Source organism: Cynocephalus volans, chromosome 3, assembly GCF_027409185.1.
Source record: "Cynocephalus volans isolate mCynVol1 chromosome 3, mCynVol1.pri, whole genome shotgun sequence".
Lineage (NCBI taxonomy): Eukaryota > Metazoa > Chordata > Mammalia > Dermoptera > Cynocephalidae > Cynocephalus > Cynocephalus volans.
Window position 1 is genome coordinate 33,292,325 of NC_084462.1, and position 20,763 is coordinate 33,313,087.

General features: G+C 35.4%; 1 protein-coding gene across 5 annotated transcripts in view; it reads right to left on the bottom strand.

Annotated features, from left to right (window-relative positions):
- Nucleotides 1-20,763, bottom strand: part of LOC134372124 (S-adenosyl-L-methionine-dependent tRNA 4-demethylwyosine synthase TYW1) — a 216,539-nt gene that overhangs the window by 138,827 nt on the left and 56,949 nt on the right. For all 5 annotated transcript variants that reach the window (XM_063089339.1, XM_063089340.1, XM_063089338.1 and 2 more), the window contains 2 exons: nt 17,423-17,541; nt 3,927-4,036 (listed from right to left, as the gene is read on the bottom strand). In XM_063089339.1, coding sequence (XP_062945409.1) covers nt 3,927-4,036; nt 17,423-17,541 — 229 coding nt within the window. The remainder of the gene's footprint in view (nt 1-3,926; nt 4,037-17,422; nt 17,542-20,763) is intronic.

Below are 20,763 nucleotides of genomic sequence, written 5' to 3' on the forward strand. Positions count from 1 at the left end.
GGTAGAGTAATCTGCCCACAGTCAGTAAACATCAGCCTCCTGAGCCTCTTACTCTGGGCTGACCTATCCAGAGAGGAGAGCGACCTATTCTACGTATGCCTTACCCCCTAAGGATGAATGAAAGACCGGACATAGAAATGTCACTTACTGTAGGAGGAATGAGGGTTCATAAGAATGATAACTTTATTTTAGTCATAACCATTGGCGAAGACGAGGATAAGGGATTGCGTGAAGTTATAAAATTACACTGCCTAGTGATGTCTACAACAAAACCAACCACTGTCAATTAGAACAGCTTAGATTTTCTGCCAAGAGCCAAGAGGGTAGAAAACATAACCAATATTCTGAAATACTAAAATTCTATAATGTTGCGGACATTATAAGTTTTTTTTAAAAAAAAACGCTGCTGGTTAGCTCAGCTGGTTAGAGGATGGCGCTGATAACATCAAGGTCTGGGGCTCGATTCCTGTACCAACCAGCAAAAAAACCCACATAACATATTTTTCTTTTAAGTGTTGCAGACTACCACCAGTTATCCAGAAGAGTACTGGGTTCTTACAAATTATGTACTCCACCCTTTAATAATCAGGATTATTTTTTCTTTTCTAACACTTTAGTTTCACAGCAAGATTTACTATGACTATTATAGCAATAAGACAGATTTTCAAAAAGCAATGGCTTGTTTAGGCTCAGAGTGAAGTAAAAAGCAATTTAAACAAAGTCACCACAGCCCCAAAATTGGAAATTAAGGGAGCTCTGGTTCACCGTGAAAATATAAAACAAACAAGGGCTCCCATGTGCCCACATGCCGGCCTGTCTACACTCACCACACCTTCAAACATATACCTATTTTCTACTAGTAGAAAGAGAAAGTGCTCTGCTAACCTGAAGAGTGTCAATGTGTACAAATATCAAGCAGTCCCACTTTGAAAACCTTTCTAGCAAATTTATTGCTGATTAAAGAAATACAAAAGTACTTCAAAAAGTTCATAAACAGATTAATATTATCTTTTAATTCTGTTTTTCCACAAACTTTTTGAAGTAAACTTGCATTGTTTTGCTGACACGGTAACACTTTGTCATGTCAATGAATTAAGATATGAAATAATCCTTTGTGGAATTACCCACAAAGGCTATAATAGATATCCTATGAGCACTGCTCTTAAGAGTGAAACTGGTGGTGGGTGCCGAATTCCTCCCCTTGTGCTCTCTCCTCTCTCCTTGGGATCCACCTGTCCATAGACCCGCTCTCTTCTTTCTCCTTGCTGTCCTGCATCCTATCATCCCCAACAGGACAATATACATTTTAAAACTCTTGTTTGTTTAGTGTGCCACGGGAACCAGAAGACAAACCATCTGAGCTGCCTACTGATGAAAGTAAGCACAGGTTGCTACCCAGACACCCTTCTGCACAGAGCAAGCCCCTCACACAGGTCTGACAGATGACAGAGAACATGTGCTCGCTGAACTCACCTACCACATTTTATTAATGTCAACAAAGCCTACCTCATGATTTATTCATTACTTATTTCCATTTAAAGTGCATTTGCAAAAATGCTCCTGTCAAAAAAATTACTATCAAAGCTCAGATCACCATTCTGTATCAAGGACGTCTGCGAATGGAGAGATGAATGTCCACTCCTCAGACTGCTTCCCCTACACAAACTGCCTGGGATGTATCATCCAGGGACATCTCAGGATGTCCAGGAAGCACATGTCCTCAGCCATCATCCCATCACTTAAGGGTTCAGTTGCCATAAAGATAAAAACACTGGCATTTCCTGCTTCTGATATTACTTTATTATCTGTGATGGTTAATTTTATGTGTCAATTTGGCCAGGTCACACTGCCCAGATGTCTGGCCAAACATTATTCTGGATGTTTCTGTGAAGGTGTTTTTGGATGAGATTAACATTTAAGTTGGCGGATTTTGAGTAAAGCAGACTGCCCTCCATGATGTGGATGCGCCTCATCCAATCAGTTGAAAGCCTTAATAGAGCAAAGACTGATCTCCAAGCAAGAAGGAATTCTGTCAGCAGATGGCTTTTGCACTTGGACTGCCACTCTTGCCTGCATCTCCAACCTGCCAGTCAACCCCAGCAGACTTTGGATTCACCAACCTCCACGATCATATGAGCCAATTCCTTAAAATGAATGCACCTCTCTCTCTCTCTCCTCTCTCTCTTCTCTCTCTCTCTCTCTCTCTCTCTCCTCCCTCTCTCTCTCCCTCCCTCTCCATACACACACACACCCTATTGGTTCTTTTTCTCTGGCAAACCCTGACTAATATGCTCTCCAAAAGAAAACAAGACTTTGCCTTGAAATTTATTAAAAAGATGTATAGCTTATTTAAAGACCAACAATCAGTAATATTAATTAAACCAACAATGGGTCTAAAAAGGATACTCAAATTCCAGATGTGGGGCTTACTAGTTCTTTATCAAAAGTTTCCTTTAATTTTCCAAAAGACTGGTAAGACACACTGCTTTATCCAAATAAGACAAAGTAATTTGTTCCCTCCCCCCCTCAAAAAAGTACTTGAGACTAAAAGTCAAAATTAAAAAATTAACGTAATTGGTCTGGCCAGCTGGCTCAGTTGGTTAGAGGGTGGTGCTGATAACACCAATGTCATTCAATCCCTGTACCAGCCAGACACCAAAAAAAAATTAATAATAACAATAATAATAATCAGCATCTTTGCAAACGTACAAAAATTAGTCAGCTCATATACAGACACACAAATATATACAGGTCAACTTTCCTTAGAAAAATTCATAAAGAATAAAACTATAATTATTGTCTTTTATAAATTGCTATTGATCTTACACCATTAATTACAATACTTTTCTCCATTTCTCATAAGAAATAAAAACAGTAATAAGAAGTACTATAATCTTAAAAATGAGTGACTCAAACAGAACAGATTTCATTGCGTTAAAATCACCTGATCTTCAGAATGCTAATTACTGGGATTTATAAAGACTCCCACTATACTCTGTGTTGTTAACACCATAAGAGTGCCTATATCAATACAACCTTAGTTGGAATTACTTTTTAATTGTGGCTTTTGAAAGAAAAGAAGAATAAGGAGAGAATGAGTCACCAGTAATAGGTGGAAACAGGAGCATACAGATTTAACAGGGAACCTAACAAATTTCACTTCATAAAGCCATCGCTTTGTAAGTGCACCATATCTATAGTAGTATTTCTAAAAATGTGGACCCCAGTTCAACATTAATAACACCCAGAAACTTGTTAGAAATTCACATTCTTGGGCTCTACCTCAGGCTTACTGAGTCAATCTCTGGAGAAGGAGACGAATAATCTGTTTTAACAAGGCCTCCAAATTATTCTGATGCATAGTAAAGTTTGAGAACCAGCAGTCCGTAGTAAAGTCAAGCATCTTTAAGTATGAGACTGAAGTGAATCAGGAAATTCTACAAACTGAATGGCAGAACTTTTACTATGTTGTGTATGGATCATGTGGAAGAAATTTCTTAATATTATCCCTACCTTTTTATAAGGTAGTCATTCAAAAATGCTTTCCCAACACTAACTGACATTATTTAAGAATTTTTCAATAACCTAAAATTTCCAGTCTGTTCATAAGCCTGCTTTGTGCTCACCAAGACAGTACAATAGCAAAGGTTTTTAGGAAGGATGATGATACTATCCCAAACAAAACTTACAGGTGGAGTGTATCATATTATAAATAGCAAGGCTTCAGATTAAATTTTTAGTTCTTCCATCATACTGTATATAAAAGCTAAAAAGGCCAAAATATGTACAATACTTCTACAAAGTTTCCGCTCCCTATAGGAAAATTTGCCAGGGGAACAAAATCTCACCCAAGATGCAATTCCTCTGCAATTTGATTCAGGCTGTGAATAGGCATTAGCATTCCTTTGTAGAGGGAAGATAAATACCTTTGAACTGCTTGATCATGTTCTGATGGTTTTCGATGGCTTCCTTTAAGATCATTTCAGGCTGGTCCATCTTCCACCGCCACTCAGTGCCCACGGGATTGGTGTGGTGCCTAGGAACAAGACACAAAGTTCTAAAGGACTCCCTGTGATAAGATCTCAGCGAGTCAACCACAATGAGGAGGTCCATAAAATCATATCAGAGGTGGTTCTTCCTAAAAGCTCAACTGTTTATAGCAGCCTTTTCCAACTTATTTTAGGTCATGACACCTAGCAGAGAGGGGTGGATAGAGAAGTCATCCAACATCTCTGCCCAGCCCCGGGCCCCTAATTCAGTCAACTCCAGTTACAGGTTGACAGAACACTCTCCTGCTTTTAGTCATGTTAACTGCATACACACAGACACAAGGCTACCTGTCACCACCTCCTCACTACCACTTAAGTCAACATTTCATGAAGTGAGTCAGGAGAGCCAGAACACTTTATGTTTGGAAATCACATTGAGGGGGCCTGGGAAAGAATGCCTCTTGACAGGCCTGGAAAGAGGACAAGAAACTCCACCTGGAATATTCTCTCCTATATCTTTTGTGAAGCAAAAGTGGAGAGAGATCAACTTTCAGTGGAAGTAGACACTTTGTTTCACTCTGTTCAACAGGAAAAAACTGCAGTCATAGCCCCAGGCCTTGTACGTCTTAGAATCAACAGAACTGAAAAAGTCACATGCTAAGTCAGCGTGCTTATATAGAAATGAAGTTCATTTCTGTAACTCTCCTTTCTATGAATTTTCATGGTTGATCAAGTTCCACCCACAGTGATGCATTCTCTTATGTTATACGTCTCATCAGTCACATGGGAGGTGGGAGCTCTGAGAAAAGCTGCATTCTATGTTACCCTTTTGGAGAATCACAAAGTCCTCTCAGATTATTTTTGATCTCTCATCTTTTTACTTCCTTATTATGAGTGAATATTTCCCATTATTCATTTTATCTGGCTATTATCAGTTTTTTTAAAAAATGTATTTTTGTATCATTTTCCTGTGTCCAGTCACTTTCTTACATTCTCTTACAGGTTGTAAGATTTTTCCAGTTATTTTCTTAGCTATCCTAGGTATGTAGTCATAACTTACGATGTAGTGTCCCCTTACAATATTTTTATTGCTCTTCTATTTCATGTCTCCTCACATTGGCTCGAATGTCCATAAAAATATTAAATAATATGATAGAATTAAGTCAACCTTGTTAGATTCTAGTATTCAATTAAAATGTTTCTAGTGTTATGTCATTAAATACATTCATTCAATTAAATCAACAAATTACTAGTTAAGATAACAAACTAACATGTTCATTTATCAGATAGGAAAATATTTAAAACTTCGATAATACTCAGTACTGGTAAGGATGGGAAAATATTCTCTCTCATACTGACAGGACCATAGAAAGAGGCCTGCCTCCTGGCACAGGCCTAAGGAAAAGATCAGAAATGCTACTTGGAAGCTACTCTCCGATATCCATGGAATGAAAGCCTTAATCTGGGAGGGAAGGGCAGCAAACATCGTTATTATCAGAGCAAAGGTGAAAACCCATAGCAGTGGGGGAAAGAAAAGAGAAAAACCCTTCACACCTGGTGAAGGCACAGGAGTGTTGAGAATCATCCTCAAGAACCAAGGATACAGTGCCCAGCCAAGGCAGAGGTTTAATCAGAAACAATACAAAATGCGCACCCCTCTCCCCCAGCCACCCACCCAGGCTAACAAATATCCAGTAGCAACGAATAGTAGAATGTTGCTGGAAGAGTTGCAAGATCATACTACAGACCCTTGCTGCAAGGCAGGGCCAGGGGAAACCCTAAAGCTTAGCGTGGATCAGACATTGAGCTAAAACCTCTGGCAAACCAGCAGCCATGCTATACCCAGGTAGCGCTAAAGAATCTGAAGCCTGTGCTACACTGAGGGTAAGCACGAAACAACACACCTCAACTCAAGCCCAACTCCTGGCTACATTCACTCCGACTCCAACAAGAAATGCCTAGCATAAGGAAAGGAGTGCCCACTTCCAAACACACAAAAACTTCACCTCAGTCTCTACTGACCTAAACTTGTCCAACCGGAAAACAAAAAATGTATGAGACATATGAAAGGGCAAGAAAAATAGCACACTTCCAACAAACAAAGCAATCAACAGAACCAAGCTCGTGTGGCACATCACTGGAACCACTGAAAAGGGACTATTTTAAAATCATGATTAATATGTTAAAAGTCCTAATAGAATAGGCAAACAACATAAAAGACTACATGGGTAAGTTCAGCAGAAAGATGAAAATTATAAGACACAATCAAATATGAATCTTAAATATGAAAAATATGGGCTTTCAAAGACAGCTGAGGAAAGAGTAAAAAAAACTTGGAGAGGCCAATACAAATAACCTCACCAAAATGTCTATTGTTAAGCCACACAATCTATGGTATTTTGTTATAGCAGCTGGAGGTGACTAAATCATGCACCAATTAAAAGACAGAGGCTTGTCAGACTAGCTTTTTTTTAAGACTCAACTGTATGAGACCAGCATCACTCAAATACAAAAACCAGACAAAAACATTATAAGGAAAGAAACTACACATACACAGGTGATGGTAATCAACATCGTACCCCCAAAATATGTATAATCAATTATGTTTCAATAAAAAAAGAGAGAAAGAAAACTATAGACCCATATTTCCCACAAACAGAGACATGGAAATCCATAAATTAATCAATCTAGCAAATTGAATCCAGCAACATATTTTTAAAACTGTATCACAACCAAGTAGTGTTTATACCACAAATAGACAGCTGGATCAACGTTCAAAAATCAACCACTATATTTTACCATATTAACAGAATAAAGGAAAAAAATGCATCTCAAGATGGAAAAGTATCTAACAAAAGTCACCACCTATTCATGACGACAACTCTCAGGAAACTAGGAATAAAAGGGAATTTCATTTAACTCATGAAAGGGACCAACCACAAACCTATAACCAACAGCAAACTTAATGGCTAAAAAGAAATAATGCTTTCCTCCTTAGATGAAAATCATGGTGCAAGTGTCCTCTCTCACCACTCCTACTCAGCATGTAAGTCCTGGTCAGTGAAATTAGACAAGAAAAAAAAGAAAGGAAGAAAGGAAGGAAAGAAGGGAGGGAGGGAGGGAGGGAGGGAAGAGAGGAGGAAAACTCTCTTTGCAGATGACATGATTGTCTATATCGAAAATTCAAAAGAATCTCAAATAAATATACTAGAACTAATAAGTGCAGAAGATGCATACATGGTCAATATACAAAAGTCAATTGTGTTTATATACTAGCAATAAAAAAATAGCAATTTTAAACTTAAAGTATGATTTACAATAGCAACAAACATTATATAAGTAGGTATAAATCTAAAAAAAAAAATAATTGCAGGATCTTTATACTGAAAAATACAAGCAACTAATGAAATCAAAGACCTAGATAAAAGGACAGATCTACTACACACATGCACTGGAAGACTCAATACTGTTAAGATGTATGTATCAACATAATCAGCCACAATGTATATCGACAAAATAAAATTTATAAATAAATAAATAAATAAAGATGTATGTATCAACAGAATCCCCATACAAATCTGAGCAGACTTTTTAGTAGATAATGAATGACAAGTCTAAAATTTTATGGAAAGGCAAAGACATTGGAATGGCTAAAACAATTTTGAAAAAGAAAAACAGAGATGGAGAATTCATAATACCCAATTTCAAAACTACTTATAACACCTATAGTAATCAAGGCAGTGTGGCATTGAGCAAAGGAGAGACACACAGACAAACAGAACAGAATGGGAGTCCAGAAACAGACCCACACATATGAGGACACTTGAAAAAGTTCACAGAAAGATTCATCGTACCTTTTAATTCTATTCTTCCACAACTTTTTGAAGTACCTGCATACACTGTCAATAGATTTTTGACAAGATACAGAAAGGACAGTCTTTTCAGTAAATTGAGGTGAAACGATTGGGTATCCATGGCCCAAAAAAACAAAAACAAAAAAAGGGACTCTATTCATATCTTGTACATCAACAGTAATAAATTAATAAGAAAATTAATAACATGTACCTTCTGATATGATGCACTGAGAAGGAGATATACATCACACACAAATAATCCATGATCTCAATCCAGTCATGAAAAACACCTAACACAAATTAAGAAATCTTCTACAAAATACCTGAACATTATTTTTCAAAAGGATCAAGGCCATGAAAGACAAAGAAAGACTAAGGAACTGTCACAGACTGGAAAAGTCTAGGGATACGACTAAATGCAATGTGGGATTCTGAACCGGATCCTGGAACAGAAAAAGGGCAGTAATAGAAAAACTGCTGAAATCTAAATAGTCTCCAGTTTAACTGATAGTACTGTACCAACATTAACTTCTTGATTTTGGTAACTGTTCTGTGGTAATGTACGATGGTAACATTAGGGGAAGACGGGTGAAGGAACGTTCTACACTAGCTTTGCAACTTGTCACAGAAAAGATTTTCTTTCTTTAAAATAAAACACTAAACACTGCTGGAAACATAGGAAAGAAATATTCACATTCACATAATGAAGTATGTGTCCAAGATTTATAATCAAAGATGCTAACATATTGTATATCAGAATGTTAATTACACAGCAAGATACAATAGCAATTAAAAAGTTCTATTTAAAACAAAAAACAAAATGACAACAAAAAAACACCTATCTTGGTCATGATCTTTTGTTATTCTTGCTATTCAATGCTGGACTCGATTTTTTTTTTTTTTTTTTTTTTTTTTTTTGGCAACTGGTTGGCACAGGGATCTGAACCCTTGATAAAAGGCAATGCTCTAACCACCTGAGCTAACCAGCCAGCCCTGGACTCAGTATTTTAGAATGCTGTTTACAATTTTACACCCATGCTCATGAATGACATCACCCTGCAATTTTTGTTTTCCATGCTGTTCCTCTCTGGGTTGGTATCAAGGTTATATTACCTTTCTAAAATGAGTTGGGAATCATTCCCTCTTTCTGTGCTCTCTGGAGAATTCCTTTTCCTTGAATATTTGCTAGAATTTGCTTATAAAACCATCTAGGCCTGGTTTCTTTCTGATATGCTTTGTAACCACTGATACAATTACTGTAGTGACCAAAGGACTATTCAAGCTGATATTCTTCTTGAATTACTTTGATAATCTAAATTTACTAGGAATTTGTCCACTTTTTTCTAAATTTTCTTATATTCCTTAACTCACTTTTTTGTCTTCAATCTTTGTAACACCTATACTTATATCCCCTCCTTCAGTTTTAATTAATATTGTTTGTTCCCTCTTTCCTTTTTTGACCTTACAAATATAATCTTAAATAAAAATTCTACCATTTTCAATCATATTTGATTAATTATATCTCCATACATATATGCATAATGCAGAATCACCAATCCTTTCATTCAGAAGGCTTAGGATTTTGTTTTTTTCCCATTTGTTTATTTGTTATTTAGCTTCTATCACAGCAAAAGAGCGCGTAAAAAGAATTTATTGGTTGGAGCATGGTGTTTTAACAAGGTCAAGGGTTCAATCCCTGTACCAGCCAGCCACCAAAGAAGAAGAAAGAAGAAAGGAAGAAGGAAGAAGAAAAAGGAAGAGGAGGAGGAGAAGGCGGAAGAGGGGGAGGAGGAGGAGGAGGAGGAGGAGGAAGAAGAAGAGGAAGAGGAGGAGGAGGAAGAAAGAATTGGGAGGGGCAAGTTCAGTTCATTTGCCTTAAGACAAACTACAAATCACATTCAGGCAAAATTCCTTTAGAGGCAAATGTGTCATTTTGAATACTACAGTGTACAAGCATCAAATAGAGCTGCAGTATTGACCCAAAACAGAATGTGTTCTCAATAAAGAAAGAAAATCAGACAAATATTAAGGAAATCTTAGTTCAAGCAATAATTTTTATCAAAATTAAAACACTGCTTTGCAGCAAAATTATATTATGACCCTACTAAATGTAGGGAATGACAAAATGTTTGTGGAAGAAACACTCCAAAAAGCCCTTTACATATATTTCTCTCCTGCTTTCTAAGCAATGACTTAATTTAGCAGATTAAAAATGTCATTCTAAATCTTTATGCACTTTGATATTAAAGGATCAATACAAAGTATGAACAAAAAAAAGCGAGGTACAGAATATCACAACGCATCCGGAGACTTGTGTATGTGCGCACACAAATCTTTATATATATATTTATACACACGCATACAAATTTGTTTGCAGATATACAAAATATCCCTGAAAACCTGGATGGCCGGAGGACAAAAATGGAGGGAGACCATTTTCACGATATAACTTTTTGTTTATTTCGAATTTTTTACTATACGCACAGGCAACTTTCCAAAACACATCTTTAAATATATTTTAAAAACTGGTGGTACTACTCAAAACAAATATAACTTATTTTAACAGCTTTATTAAGATATAATTCACACACCATAAAATTCCCCCATTTAAAGTGCACAAATCATTGGCTTTTAGTACATTCAGAGTTGTGTATCTACAACCAAAATCAACTTTAAACATTTCATCATCCCCCAAAGAAACCCCTCTCCTTTTAGCTATCTATCATTCTTCAATTCTCACATCTCCTCCAGCCCTAGGCAACCAATAATCTACTTTCATCCCTATACATTTGCCTATTCTGGGCACTTCACAGAAATGCAATCATACAACACGTTGTCTTTTGTGACTGGTTTCTTTCACTTAGCATACATAGTGTTTTCAACATTCATACGTGAAATAGTATGTATCAATACTTAATTTACTTTTATTGCCAAATAATACTCCTTTGTTTATACATTGATCAGTTAATAGACATTTCAGCAAGTTCCACTTTTTGGATATTATATCATTTTATGTGCTAATTGGACATCTGGATATCTTTGGAGAACTGTCTATTCAGACTCTTTGCCTAATTTTTAAATTTGGGTTATTTGTTCAAAACAGACATAATTTGAAATTTCAAAGAATTTTCAATTAAACAGAGATAAGAGACACATAATGGTGAATCTGATATATCTATATGTTTAACACCCAACAAATCCATCTGAAAATTAGTAGAATAATGTTTTATCTATCCATAACAGTCCACCTCACGTATTATCAAAATAAAGTTAAAAATCACCTTGAAAAACTCACATCTGTGCACATCAGACTGTATTCTAAAACCGCTTTCATATACACAATCTCACTCAGGCAATTAAGCCTTACAGCAAACCTTTAAGAAAACCACTGTTGTTTTATTTTAGTTAAGAAACTGAGACTCAGAAGCTATTTTAAGAATCAGCTAAAAAATAACATAATGGGCTGGCCAGTTAGCTCAGTTGGTTAGAGTGTGGTGTTGATAACACCAAGGTCCAGGGTTCAATCCCTGTACAAGCCACTCATCAAAAATAAAAATAAAAATAAAATAATAATAACAGAACATTTATGTAAGCATTTAAATCAATTTTTACTGGGCCTTTTCTGACATTCTTGTTATATTATTCTTAATTGAAACAGATGGTGAATTCTAATTTTAAAAGTTAGTATTATTAGTACTTCTTTACCAGAAGCCATGGTAAATGAAATATCACCAGTTACTTAGATCTTTCTAAATTAATTAATGAATTTGTTAAGCATGTTTTTTGCTTTTTAAAAATCTGGATAAATTTATTGCTCAAGAAACTGAAGGACTATATTATTGGACATAAACATGTAATAAAGGTAGGGGGCATTACCCATACATCCTGTTATTGCTTTTGAATCTTGACCTGCAAAAGAACAACTACTTACGTCAACAATCTTAAGAGGTTAGGGATAGGAATTATGCTTACTATAAAATGTGAAACAATAAGAACTAGGACACAAAGCACTTGATTATTTCCCTCCACAACCTAAGTATAACATGATCCAAATATTTCAGTCACATAATGATATGGCTAACATGTTTTTGTCTTGTTAGTGCTCACCTTATAATATCTCAAGTTTTCTTAGCATGTACTCTATCTCTAAAAAGCTGCCATGGTCCAGTGATCCTCTCCACTGCAACAGCAGCTGTGGACCATTGTACCCAGGATATCTCAACCTCACCACAACTGACATTTTCGACAGGATAATTCTTTGTTGTGGAAAGCTGCCCTGTGCATTGTGGGATGTTTAGCAGCATCCCTTGCCTATACCTACTACTAGATACTCTCCTCAGTTTTAACAATCAAAAATGTCTCCAGACATTGTCAAATGTCCCAAGTCTACTTGTGGGGTGAAAAATAACAACTGTGCCCCCTGCTGAGGCAACTGATTTAAAAGGATGCCCAAAGAGATACTTTTCAGTTTTTTCACCATAACCCTGGAAAACTAGAAAAGGAAATACATGTAAAAGAGCAATATGGAATGATGGTATGGTGGTATATTTTTTAATTTTATTTCATTTCATTTATTTATTTATTTATTTTGGCAGCTGGCTGGTATGGGATCCAAACACTTGACCTTTATATTCTTTTTTAAAAGCCCTTATTTTTTACACTTTACGTTATCTGTCAATTGAAGTAGGTATAGATAAAATAATATGATGGCTAAGATTTGCATCAAAATAGTGAGGACTAAGTAGGTAATTGGAACATGATTGTCCATATGATAATGTACACACTTTATTATACTATTTTCTCTCTATGTTCAAAAAACTCCATAATAAAAAGCTAAAAAAAAGTGGGGGGGAAGGGGGGAGCTAACAAAGGTTTCAGGAGGTAAATGAACAACCTGCTGCTGATTAGGCCAAAAGATTACAGTTGAGACAAACAATAGACAGCTGAATGCCTGGGAGAAGAAACTAGGAGACAGACTATTTGTGAATTAGAACACTAGAAAGCACTCGCATATACCTGGGAATTTAGAAAGCCTCACACAGGAAAGGGCACGTGCTAAGAAAAGACCTGAGAAGACCCTAAACTTTCACTTATGTGTGATCTTTAGGAAGTGAAGACTAAGGCAGAGTTGTCAATGGTGTGGCTAAGCTTTAAAAGAGTACCCTAACAGTGGTCAATCTGAAGAGACTGGGAGAAGTTTTTTTTTCCCTTTTCTTTCCCTTTGGCTCCATCAGCTCAAGGAAATCCCTGTCAAAACATTAACTGGCCATTAAGCTTAAGAGACAGACTTCAAAGATAATACACAACAAAGAATAGAGTGTTTACAAATATAGAAAGTAAGTGTAGAAAACTTACTACACAAACAAACAAAACCCAAGCAACAAAAACAAACCCTGAAGAGTGGGGAGAATATGATTCCCAGAGTTAACACATTACAATAATACACATGTGCAGTTTTCAACAAAACATTACAAAGCATGCAAAAAATAAGAAAATAGCCCATTCACAGGAGATATGAACAAAACCTCTCCCTGAGAAAGCACAGACATCACACCTACTAGAAAAAGACTTTAAATCAACTATCTTAAACATGCCCAAAGAGCTAATGGCAACCATGGACAAAGAGCTGGAAGAAACCAGGAAAACAACATCTCAACAAATACAGAATATCAATGAAGAGATAAAAATGATACAAAGAAACCAAACAGAAGCTCTGGAGTTAGAAAGAATAATAATTGAAATGAAAAATTCACTAGAGGGTTTCAACAGCATATATGAACAAGCAGAAGTAAAAAATCAGGGAAGATGAAAGCAGGTCAACTTGAAATTATCCAGTCTTTAAAAAGTGTGAAGAAAATTGAACACAGCCTCAGGACTCCATCAAATTGAACAGAGCTGTGGGAAACCATCAAGGATACCAATAAATGTATGATAGGAGTCCCACAAGGAGAGAAAAGAGAAAAAGGGGAGAAAGAATATTTGAAGAAACAATAATTTGAAGAAATAAAGAATATCTGAAGAAATAAGCTTCCCAAATTTGATAAAAAGTATAAATTCACACATTCAAGAAGCTCAACAAACTCCAAGTACAATAGACTCAAAGAGACCCACATGTTGATAACATCAAAGTCAAGGGTTCAGATACCTATACCAGCCAGCTGCCAAAAAAAAAAAAAAAGGAAGAGATCCACACCAAGACACTTTATAATCAAACTGTTGAAAGACAAAAACAAAGAAAGAAACTTGAAAGAATCAAGAAAAGACATGTCACATATAAGGGATCCTTAATGAGATTAACAGCCAATTTCTCAACAGAAACCATGGAAGCCAAGAATTCCACATCTGACAAAATTCTTCTTCAAAAATGAAGGAGATATTAAGACATTCACAGATAAAAGCTGCGGGAGTTCATCGCTAGGTAGACCTGCCCTGTAAGAAATGTAAAAGGAGACCTTCAGGCAGAAATGAAAGGACACTAGATAGACTAAAACCATAAAAAATAAATAAAGAGCAACATAACAATAACTACATAGGTAAATACAAAAGCCAGCATTATTATTTTTGGATGGTAACTACTCTTTTTTTTTTTTCTAGATAATTTAAAAGACAAATGAATAAAACAACAATTATAAATCTATGTTAATGGGCATACAATGTATAAAGCTGCAATTTGTGACAACAATAACATAAGGAGGGGGAGGGTAAAGCTGTACATGAGCAAAGTTTCTGACTACTACTGAACCCAAGGTGGTATCAGTTCAAAATAGTTGATCCTCATTATTCACTGACTCCATATTTGTAAAACTGCCTACTCATTAAAATTTATTTCTGACCCAAAATCAAAATAACTTAACATTTTTAAAAATAACATTTTAAAAAAATTATAACTCTTGCACCAGTATGAAGATAAACTAAGGGGTGACATAAACTGGAAAGTATTAAGCCATTTCAGTTGTTAAAGGAGAAATGATGAAAACCTGAACCAGAATCAATAGAATTAGATAAGCAAATGAATATACTGAGTTAGAGAAAGGAAGAAGAAATTTCCAGCCTGAAGCAATAGATGGCTAATGATACCCAAAATAGAAAGAACAGAGAACATAATAAATACCATTGTGGACAAGTTAGGCTAGAAGCACCTGTGGGTCATCCAAGAGAATACATGCAAAAGGCAACTGGAAACAAAAAATGAAAATTCAGAAAAGACAGAGACTACAGATGAAGTATTTAAAGGTGTCCAACTATAGGTAGTCAGTGAAGCCAAGGAGATGATTTACCACACCTACCACCATAATGTAAAGTGATAAAAGAAGACAAGGACAGAATCAGAGAGAGTACATCAGGTACAGAATGAGCTGAAGGAGAGCTATCAGAGGAAACTGAAAAGAAACTGTCAAAGTGGGCAGGCAGGAAAGGGGCTTGAAGGGACTGGCACAGCTGAATCCAATAGGAGTGGTCCTTCTTTTCTAGCACGCTGCACTAGATTTCAGTAAAGACAAGAACTAGGTACTCAATTAGATTTGATAGTAAGGAAGTCCTTAATGATTCCAACAAATGTGCTGCAATGGAGACATGGGTCAGCCTAGAGAATTGAGGAGCTAAAGAGGAAGCACTTGTCAATGAAGGAGAGAAATAGGTTAGTGGCAAGTACAAAAGAAAGAGAAGGAAGAGAGAGAGTTCTGCAATTTAGGCATTTTCTTTCACTTAAAATTTCCCAACTTATTTGAAAGATTCAATTTCACCTATGATGGCTGTAGCCAGCTGGAAGACAACATTCAGGACTTGCATTTCCATCAAGATACAACCAGAAAGCCTCCAACAAAACCCCCATACTGATACCTTAGCACAGAAGTAGTCCTAGATAGAAAAAAAATTTACAAAAAAACATAGAAAAGCAAGATAAATAGATAGCACAAAAGAATAGAATAAAAATAAATTTTTACCAATAATTTATCAATTTATCAATATTTATCAATAATCACTACAAACAAGATGGAGTATACTCACCAGTTAAAAAGCAGATCGTGCAAATGGACTTTTAAAAATTTAACAATTCCACACACAGGTGTTTATCCAAGAGAAATAAAAATATTTGTCTACAAAAGTTTCATACGCTAATGTACACAGCAGCTTTATTCATAATCTAGTCAAAATATGGCAACAACCCAAATGTTCACCTAGAGATGAATGGATAACCTTATGATAGACTACGACTCAGCAGTAAAAGGAACAGACTACTGGCACACGCGATAACATGGATGAATCTCAAAACCTTTTTACTTAATAAAAGAAACCATACACAAAAATGCGTATAATTCGAGGGTAATTTTAAAAGTTCATAGATTCGTATTATCTTTTAATTCTATTTTTTCACAAACTTTTTGAAGTACCCTCATATGTTTGCACTTTTATGCAAGCCTAGAAAAAGCAAACTAATATATGTTGTCAGAAAGCAAATCAGTTTGCCTGGGGCTATGGTGAAGGAGGTGAAATTAACTGAAAGCTGGTACAAGGGAATCTCTAGAGGTGATAAAAATATTCTGTATCTTGATGGTAGCATGTTACACAGGTATACACACTTACCAAAACTATTGAACTGTACATTTCAAACAGGTACATTTCACTGTCTATAAATTAAACTTCCATAAAGTTGATTTTTTAAAAATTAACTCGGCCAAACACTTGTTTATAAGCAACATGCCTTGCTTATAAAAAATAAGGTTAAAATTACCTAAAAGGAGGAAAAAGAAAGACCTGGCAAGTATTAATAGCCAAAAGAACCCTAGTGTAGCTATATTAATGAGACACATAGACTTTAAGCCAAAAGGCATTATTATGGGTAAAGTAGAAAACTAAATAATAATTTAAAAACAAGTAATTCTTAACAGAATAGATTTTGTTGCTGTTTATTGCCCAACAATTAAATACACATTCTTTCCATGTGCATATGATAGATTTTTTTAAACTGACCATATACTAGGCATACAGCACTTCCCAATAAATTACAAATAATCTGTATTACAAAGACCATGTTCTTAATAACATAATTTGATTGAAAATGAATAACAAAAATCCCCAAAAATCTAAATTATGTGTTAACATTTAAATTAAGTACTTCTCTGAAACATGAGCTACACAGAGGAAACACGGAAATTATAAAATATTTATAATTGAATAATAATTAATATACTACTAATCAAAATCTATAGGATGTAAGCTGAAGAAGTACTTAGAGGGAAATTATAATTAAAGACTGAATTTAATGACCCAACAGTCCAACTTAAATTAGAAAAAGAATAGAAAAAAATATAGTAATAGCTTAGTATTAGATTAAAAGATATTATGGAGAGGATCCACAAACTGAAATCTAGTTCAAAAAGACTAAAAAAATTGACAATCTCTTAACAAAACTGGTCAAAAAAACCCCAACCAAATGCATAAATATACATAATAAGAATAAAAAAGGAGATTAATTACAGAAACAGCAGAGCTTTTAGTAAGTTTGAGTGCATGCTGGAGAGAGATTGATTATTACAGATGATTATACATTTGGTTACCATGCTGTTCATTTTAACTTACCGCCAACAGAAGACACATTTATTTGCACATGCCAAGCTTGGGGTGGTTTCCATGCAGCGATGGCTTTCAATGCCATAGAATGTATGTTTATAACAACCTCCTCTTCCTCGGAGCATTGACTATAACAAATAAAAACCAAAGCATAATTTGAATAAAATCATCAAATCAACAAAATACCAAGACATCATTTTTAAGAAAAAACTATGTGTTTTATAACCATAAATATCCCTACTGGTATCTGCATGATGCAGAAAATTAACATTATAGCATTATAGTGTTTTGACAGTGCTTTGGGTTTTCTAAAACCCAATGAAATAAACTTACTGTTCATTAACTCTGAAAGCTCTATAGGAAGGACCACTGACGCTTTCATTTTCAAATCCATCCAACTGCCTCAAATAATATTAGTACAATAATATATAATCCAGAAGACAGATAAGGTAGGCTCTAAAAAAATGGGAGCAGTGTTCATATGCAAGAGTGTCCATGCTTTGAGTAAGGGAGTGTGGGTAACAGAACGCATCCTGGAGTGTATCTACATCAACTGAAGGGGCAGAATTTGAACACATTTGAGACAGTTGAGGGGACAGGTAAGCATGTATATAAGAAACAAATTATACCCAAAAAGAACATTATTTAATGTGGAGGATATAACTACTTTACTTTATCACGTAAGTGATAAAACCATGTAAATCGATAAGTGTGGTGAGAAGGTAATTTGAAAAATTATCTCAGATTGACTTATGGTTGGAATCAAGATAATATTAAGCTTTTTAAGGTATCATCAGAAAGATACACTCAGAAGCTCTGTGTAAGACAGGCTTGATTTCAGTAAAAGTAAAAGCAGTGAAGCCTATGAGGAAGATAAGTAAGAGAGGCTGGCTCGTAAGGTTAATGGAGGAAAGGGGCAGGCTATTAAAGGGATGCCATCCATGCCATTCCCCATTAAAGGGGCAAAACAGAGGCAGTCATCCAAGATAACTGAGATTTTGAGGCCAAGTGACTAAAATAATATGAAATCAACAAAAGCAACAAACAAGGAGAATGAAAACACACACACATCAGTGTACAATATACATCAGTACTAATATAATGTTCACAGTGAAAGAAAAGTACATAAAATCCTACCAGCTCAATTATTATGTCAGTTGATTACGAAGTCTCTTAATTTTTTTTTGTTATTATAAAAGTTCTCCTGTACACCTCGCTTAGTACTTGCATTTTTAAAAAGTGAAGGAAAAAAAGATAAAAAATAAAAAAAAACAAAGGAAAAATATTGATCAGGATAGCTGTGCCTACAAACTCTCTTCCAAATTCCTAATAAAATATTAAGATGGCAAACAAAACATTCAAATCTCTTTTTTTAATTGAAACATAGTCGATTGCACATATTTGTGGGACACAGTGTTGAATATTAATACCTGTGTGCAATATGTGAGGCTCAAATCAGGATAATTAGTATATTCAACATTACACAATGTAATCATATTTTGTGGCCTTTTACCAATTCAAATCTTGCAAACAAGATGAAAAACTAAAAATAAAAATCCACCAAATGGATTTTTGCGTGATTTTTGTGTGATTTTTCTTTGCCATTTCCTTAAGATTTTCTACAACCATGTCACCTGCAAAATGGAACAGTTTTAATTCTACCTTTCCATTTGTGTGCATCTCATTTCTTTTCTTACCTATTAACGTAGCTAGAGCTTACAGTGCTGTGTTGAATGGGAGTGGTGAGAGCAGACATGCTTGCCTTGTCCCAGTCTGTCACCTCTCCCAGGGTAACGGAGACGCAAAGGATTACTTGAAGCCCATTTATCCAGAGCAGTGAGAGGCCCAGAAGGGCTTAATCCCAGGAACAATTCCTCCAAGAGATCAGGATTCCTAGGAATAACCCCGAATGAGGTTTTCCCTCAGTTTTTATTGTCCAGGGAAGAAAGTTACAGAAAAGGAACACAGGTGGTTACAAAAAGAACAATGAAATAATCATCAAGGCAACACTCAGTTCCCTAAGAAATTCGAAGAAACAGCCAGAGGCAAGATGTGGAACATCCCCCAACCTTGAAGCCTTTAGCTCAGATACTTTCCCATAATTAAGTTTAGCTGCACTAATGATACTTTCCCATAATTAAGTTTAGCTGCACTAACGATGACTGCCCTTAGAGCAAGCATTTTTGCTGTGTTACAATTTTTATCTACAACAGAGACTTTAGTCCTGGGAGAGTTTTCTGTTTTTCCCAAGCTTAGCATTTCTATGGGCAATTCTAAAAAGTTAGGCTACACCTTAAATTAAGGGGCTTTGGCCTTGCTAAAACGACAGAGCTGTGGCTCCACTAATCTAAAAGTTAGGCCCTGTGAAATACATTTGCTTTATTAATGTTGGTATCCTCCACACCAGTCCTATAGGAAAAGCACTCAGTCTTTCAAATTAAGTATCATGTTAACTGTAGGAATTTTGTAGATACTCTTTGCCAAATTGAGGTAATATTCTTGTACTTCTAAATTGCTGAGAGTTTTGAATGATGAGTTGTTAGACTGTCAAATGCTTTTTTCAGCATCAATTGCTATGATCATACGACTTTTCTTCTTTAGCTCGTTGAGATGGTGGACTACTTTGATTTTTAAATGCTGAATCTGCGTCGCATACCTGAAATAACTTCCATTTGGTTATGGTATATAATTCCATTTATACCTGGTTGAATTCTATTTGCTAATATTTTGTTGAAGATTTCTGTATCTAACTTCATGAAAAGACATCGGTCTACAGTTCTCATTGCATTGTCTTTTAGGTTTGGTATCACGTTACAGCCTTATAAAATGAGTTGGGAAGGTTCCCCCCTCCTGTATTTTTGGAATGATGTTAGGTAAAATTTGTTTTAATTCTTCACTAACTGTTTGATAGTGAAACCATTTAAGTGTACAGATTTCACTTTAGGGGCATTTTAATCACAAAATCACTTTCTTCAATGATTACATTATTATTCAGATTATTTATTTCATTTTGGCTGAGTTTTGATAATTTGTGGTTTTCAAGGAAAGGATCTATTTCATCTAAGTGCCAAATTTATCAACATAAAATTATCCATCCAACAGCTGTAGGACCTGTACTAATACCCTATTTCATTCCTGATACTGGTGACTTATGTCTTCTTTTCATTTTGCCAGTCTTACTAGACATTTATCAATTTTACTGATATTTTCAAATAACAACCAGCTTTTTGTCTTATAACATTCTTTTTATTTTCCTACTTTCAATTCCTCTGCTTCCTTTGTGTTTACTTTGCTCTTTTTTCTAGTTTCCTGAGGTAGGAACTTAGATTGCTAATTTGAGACCTTTCCTC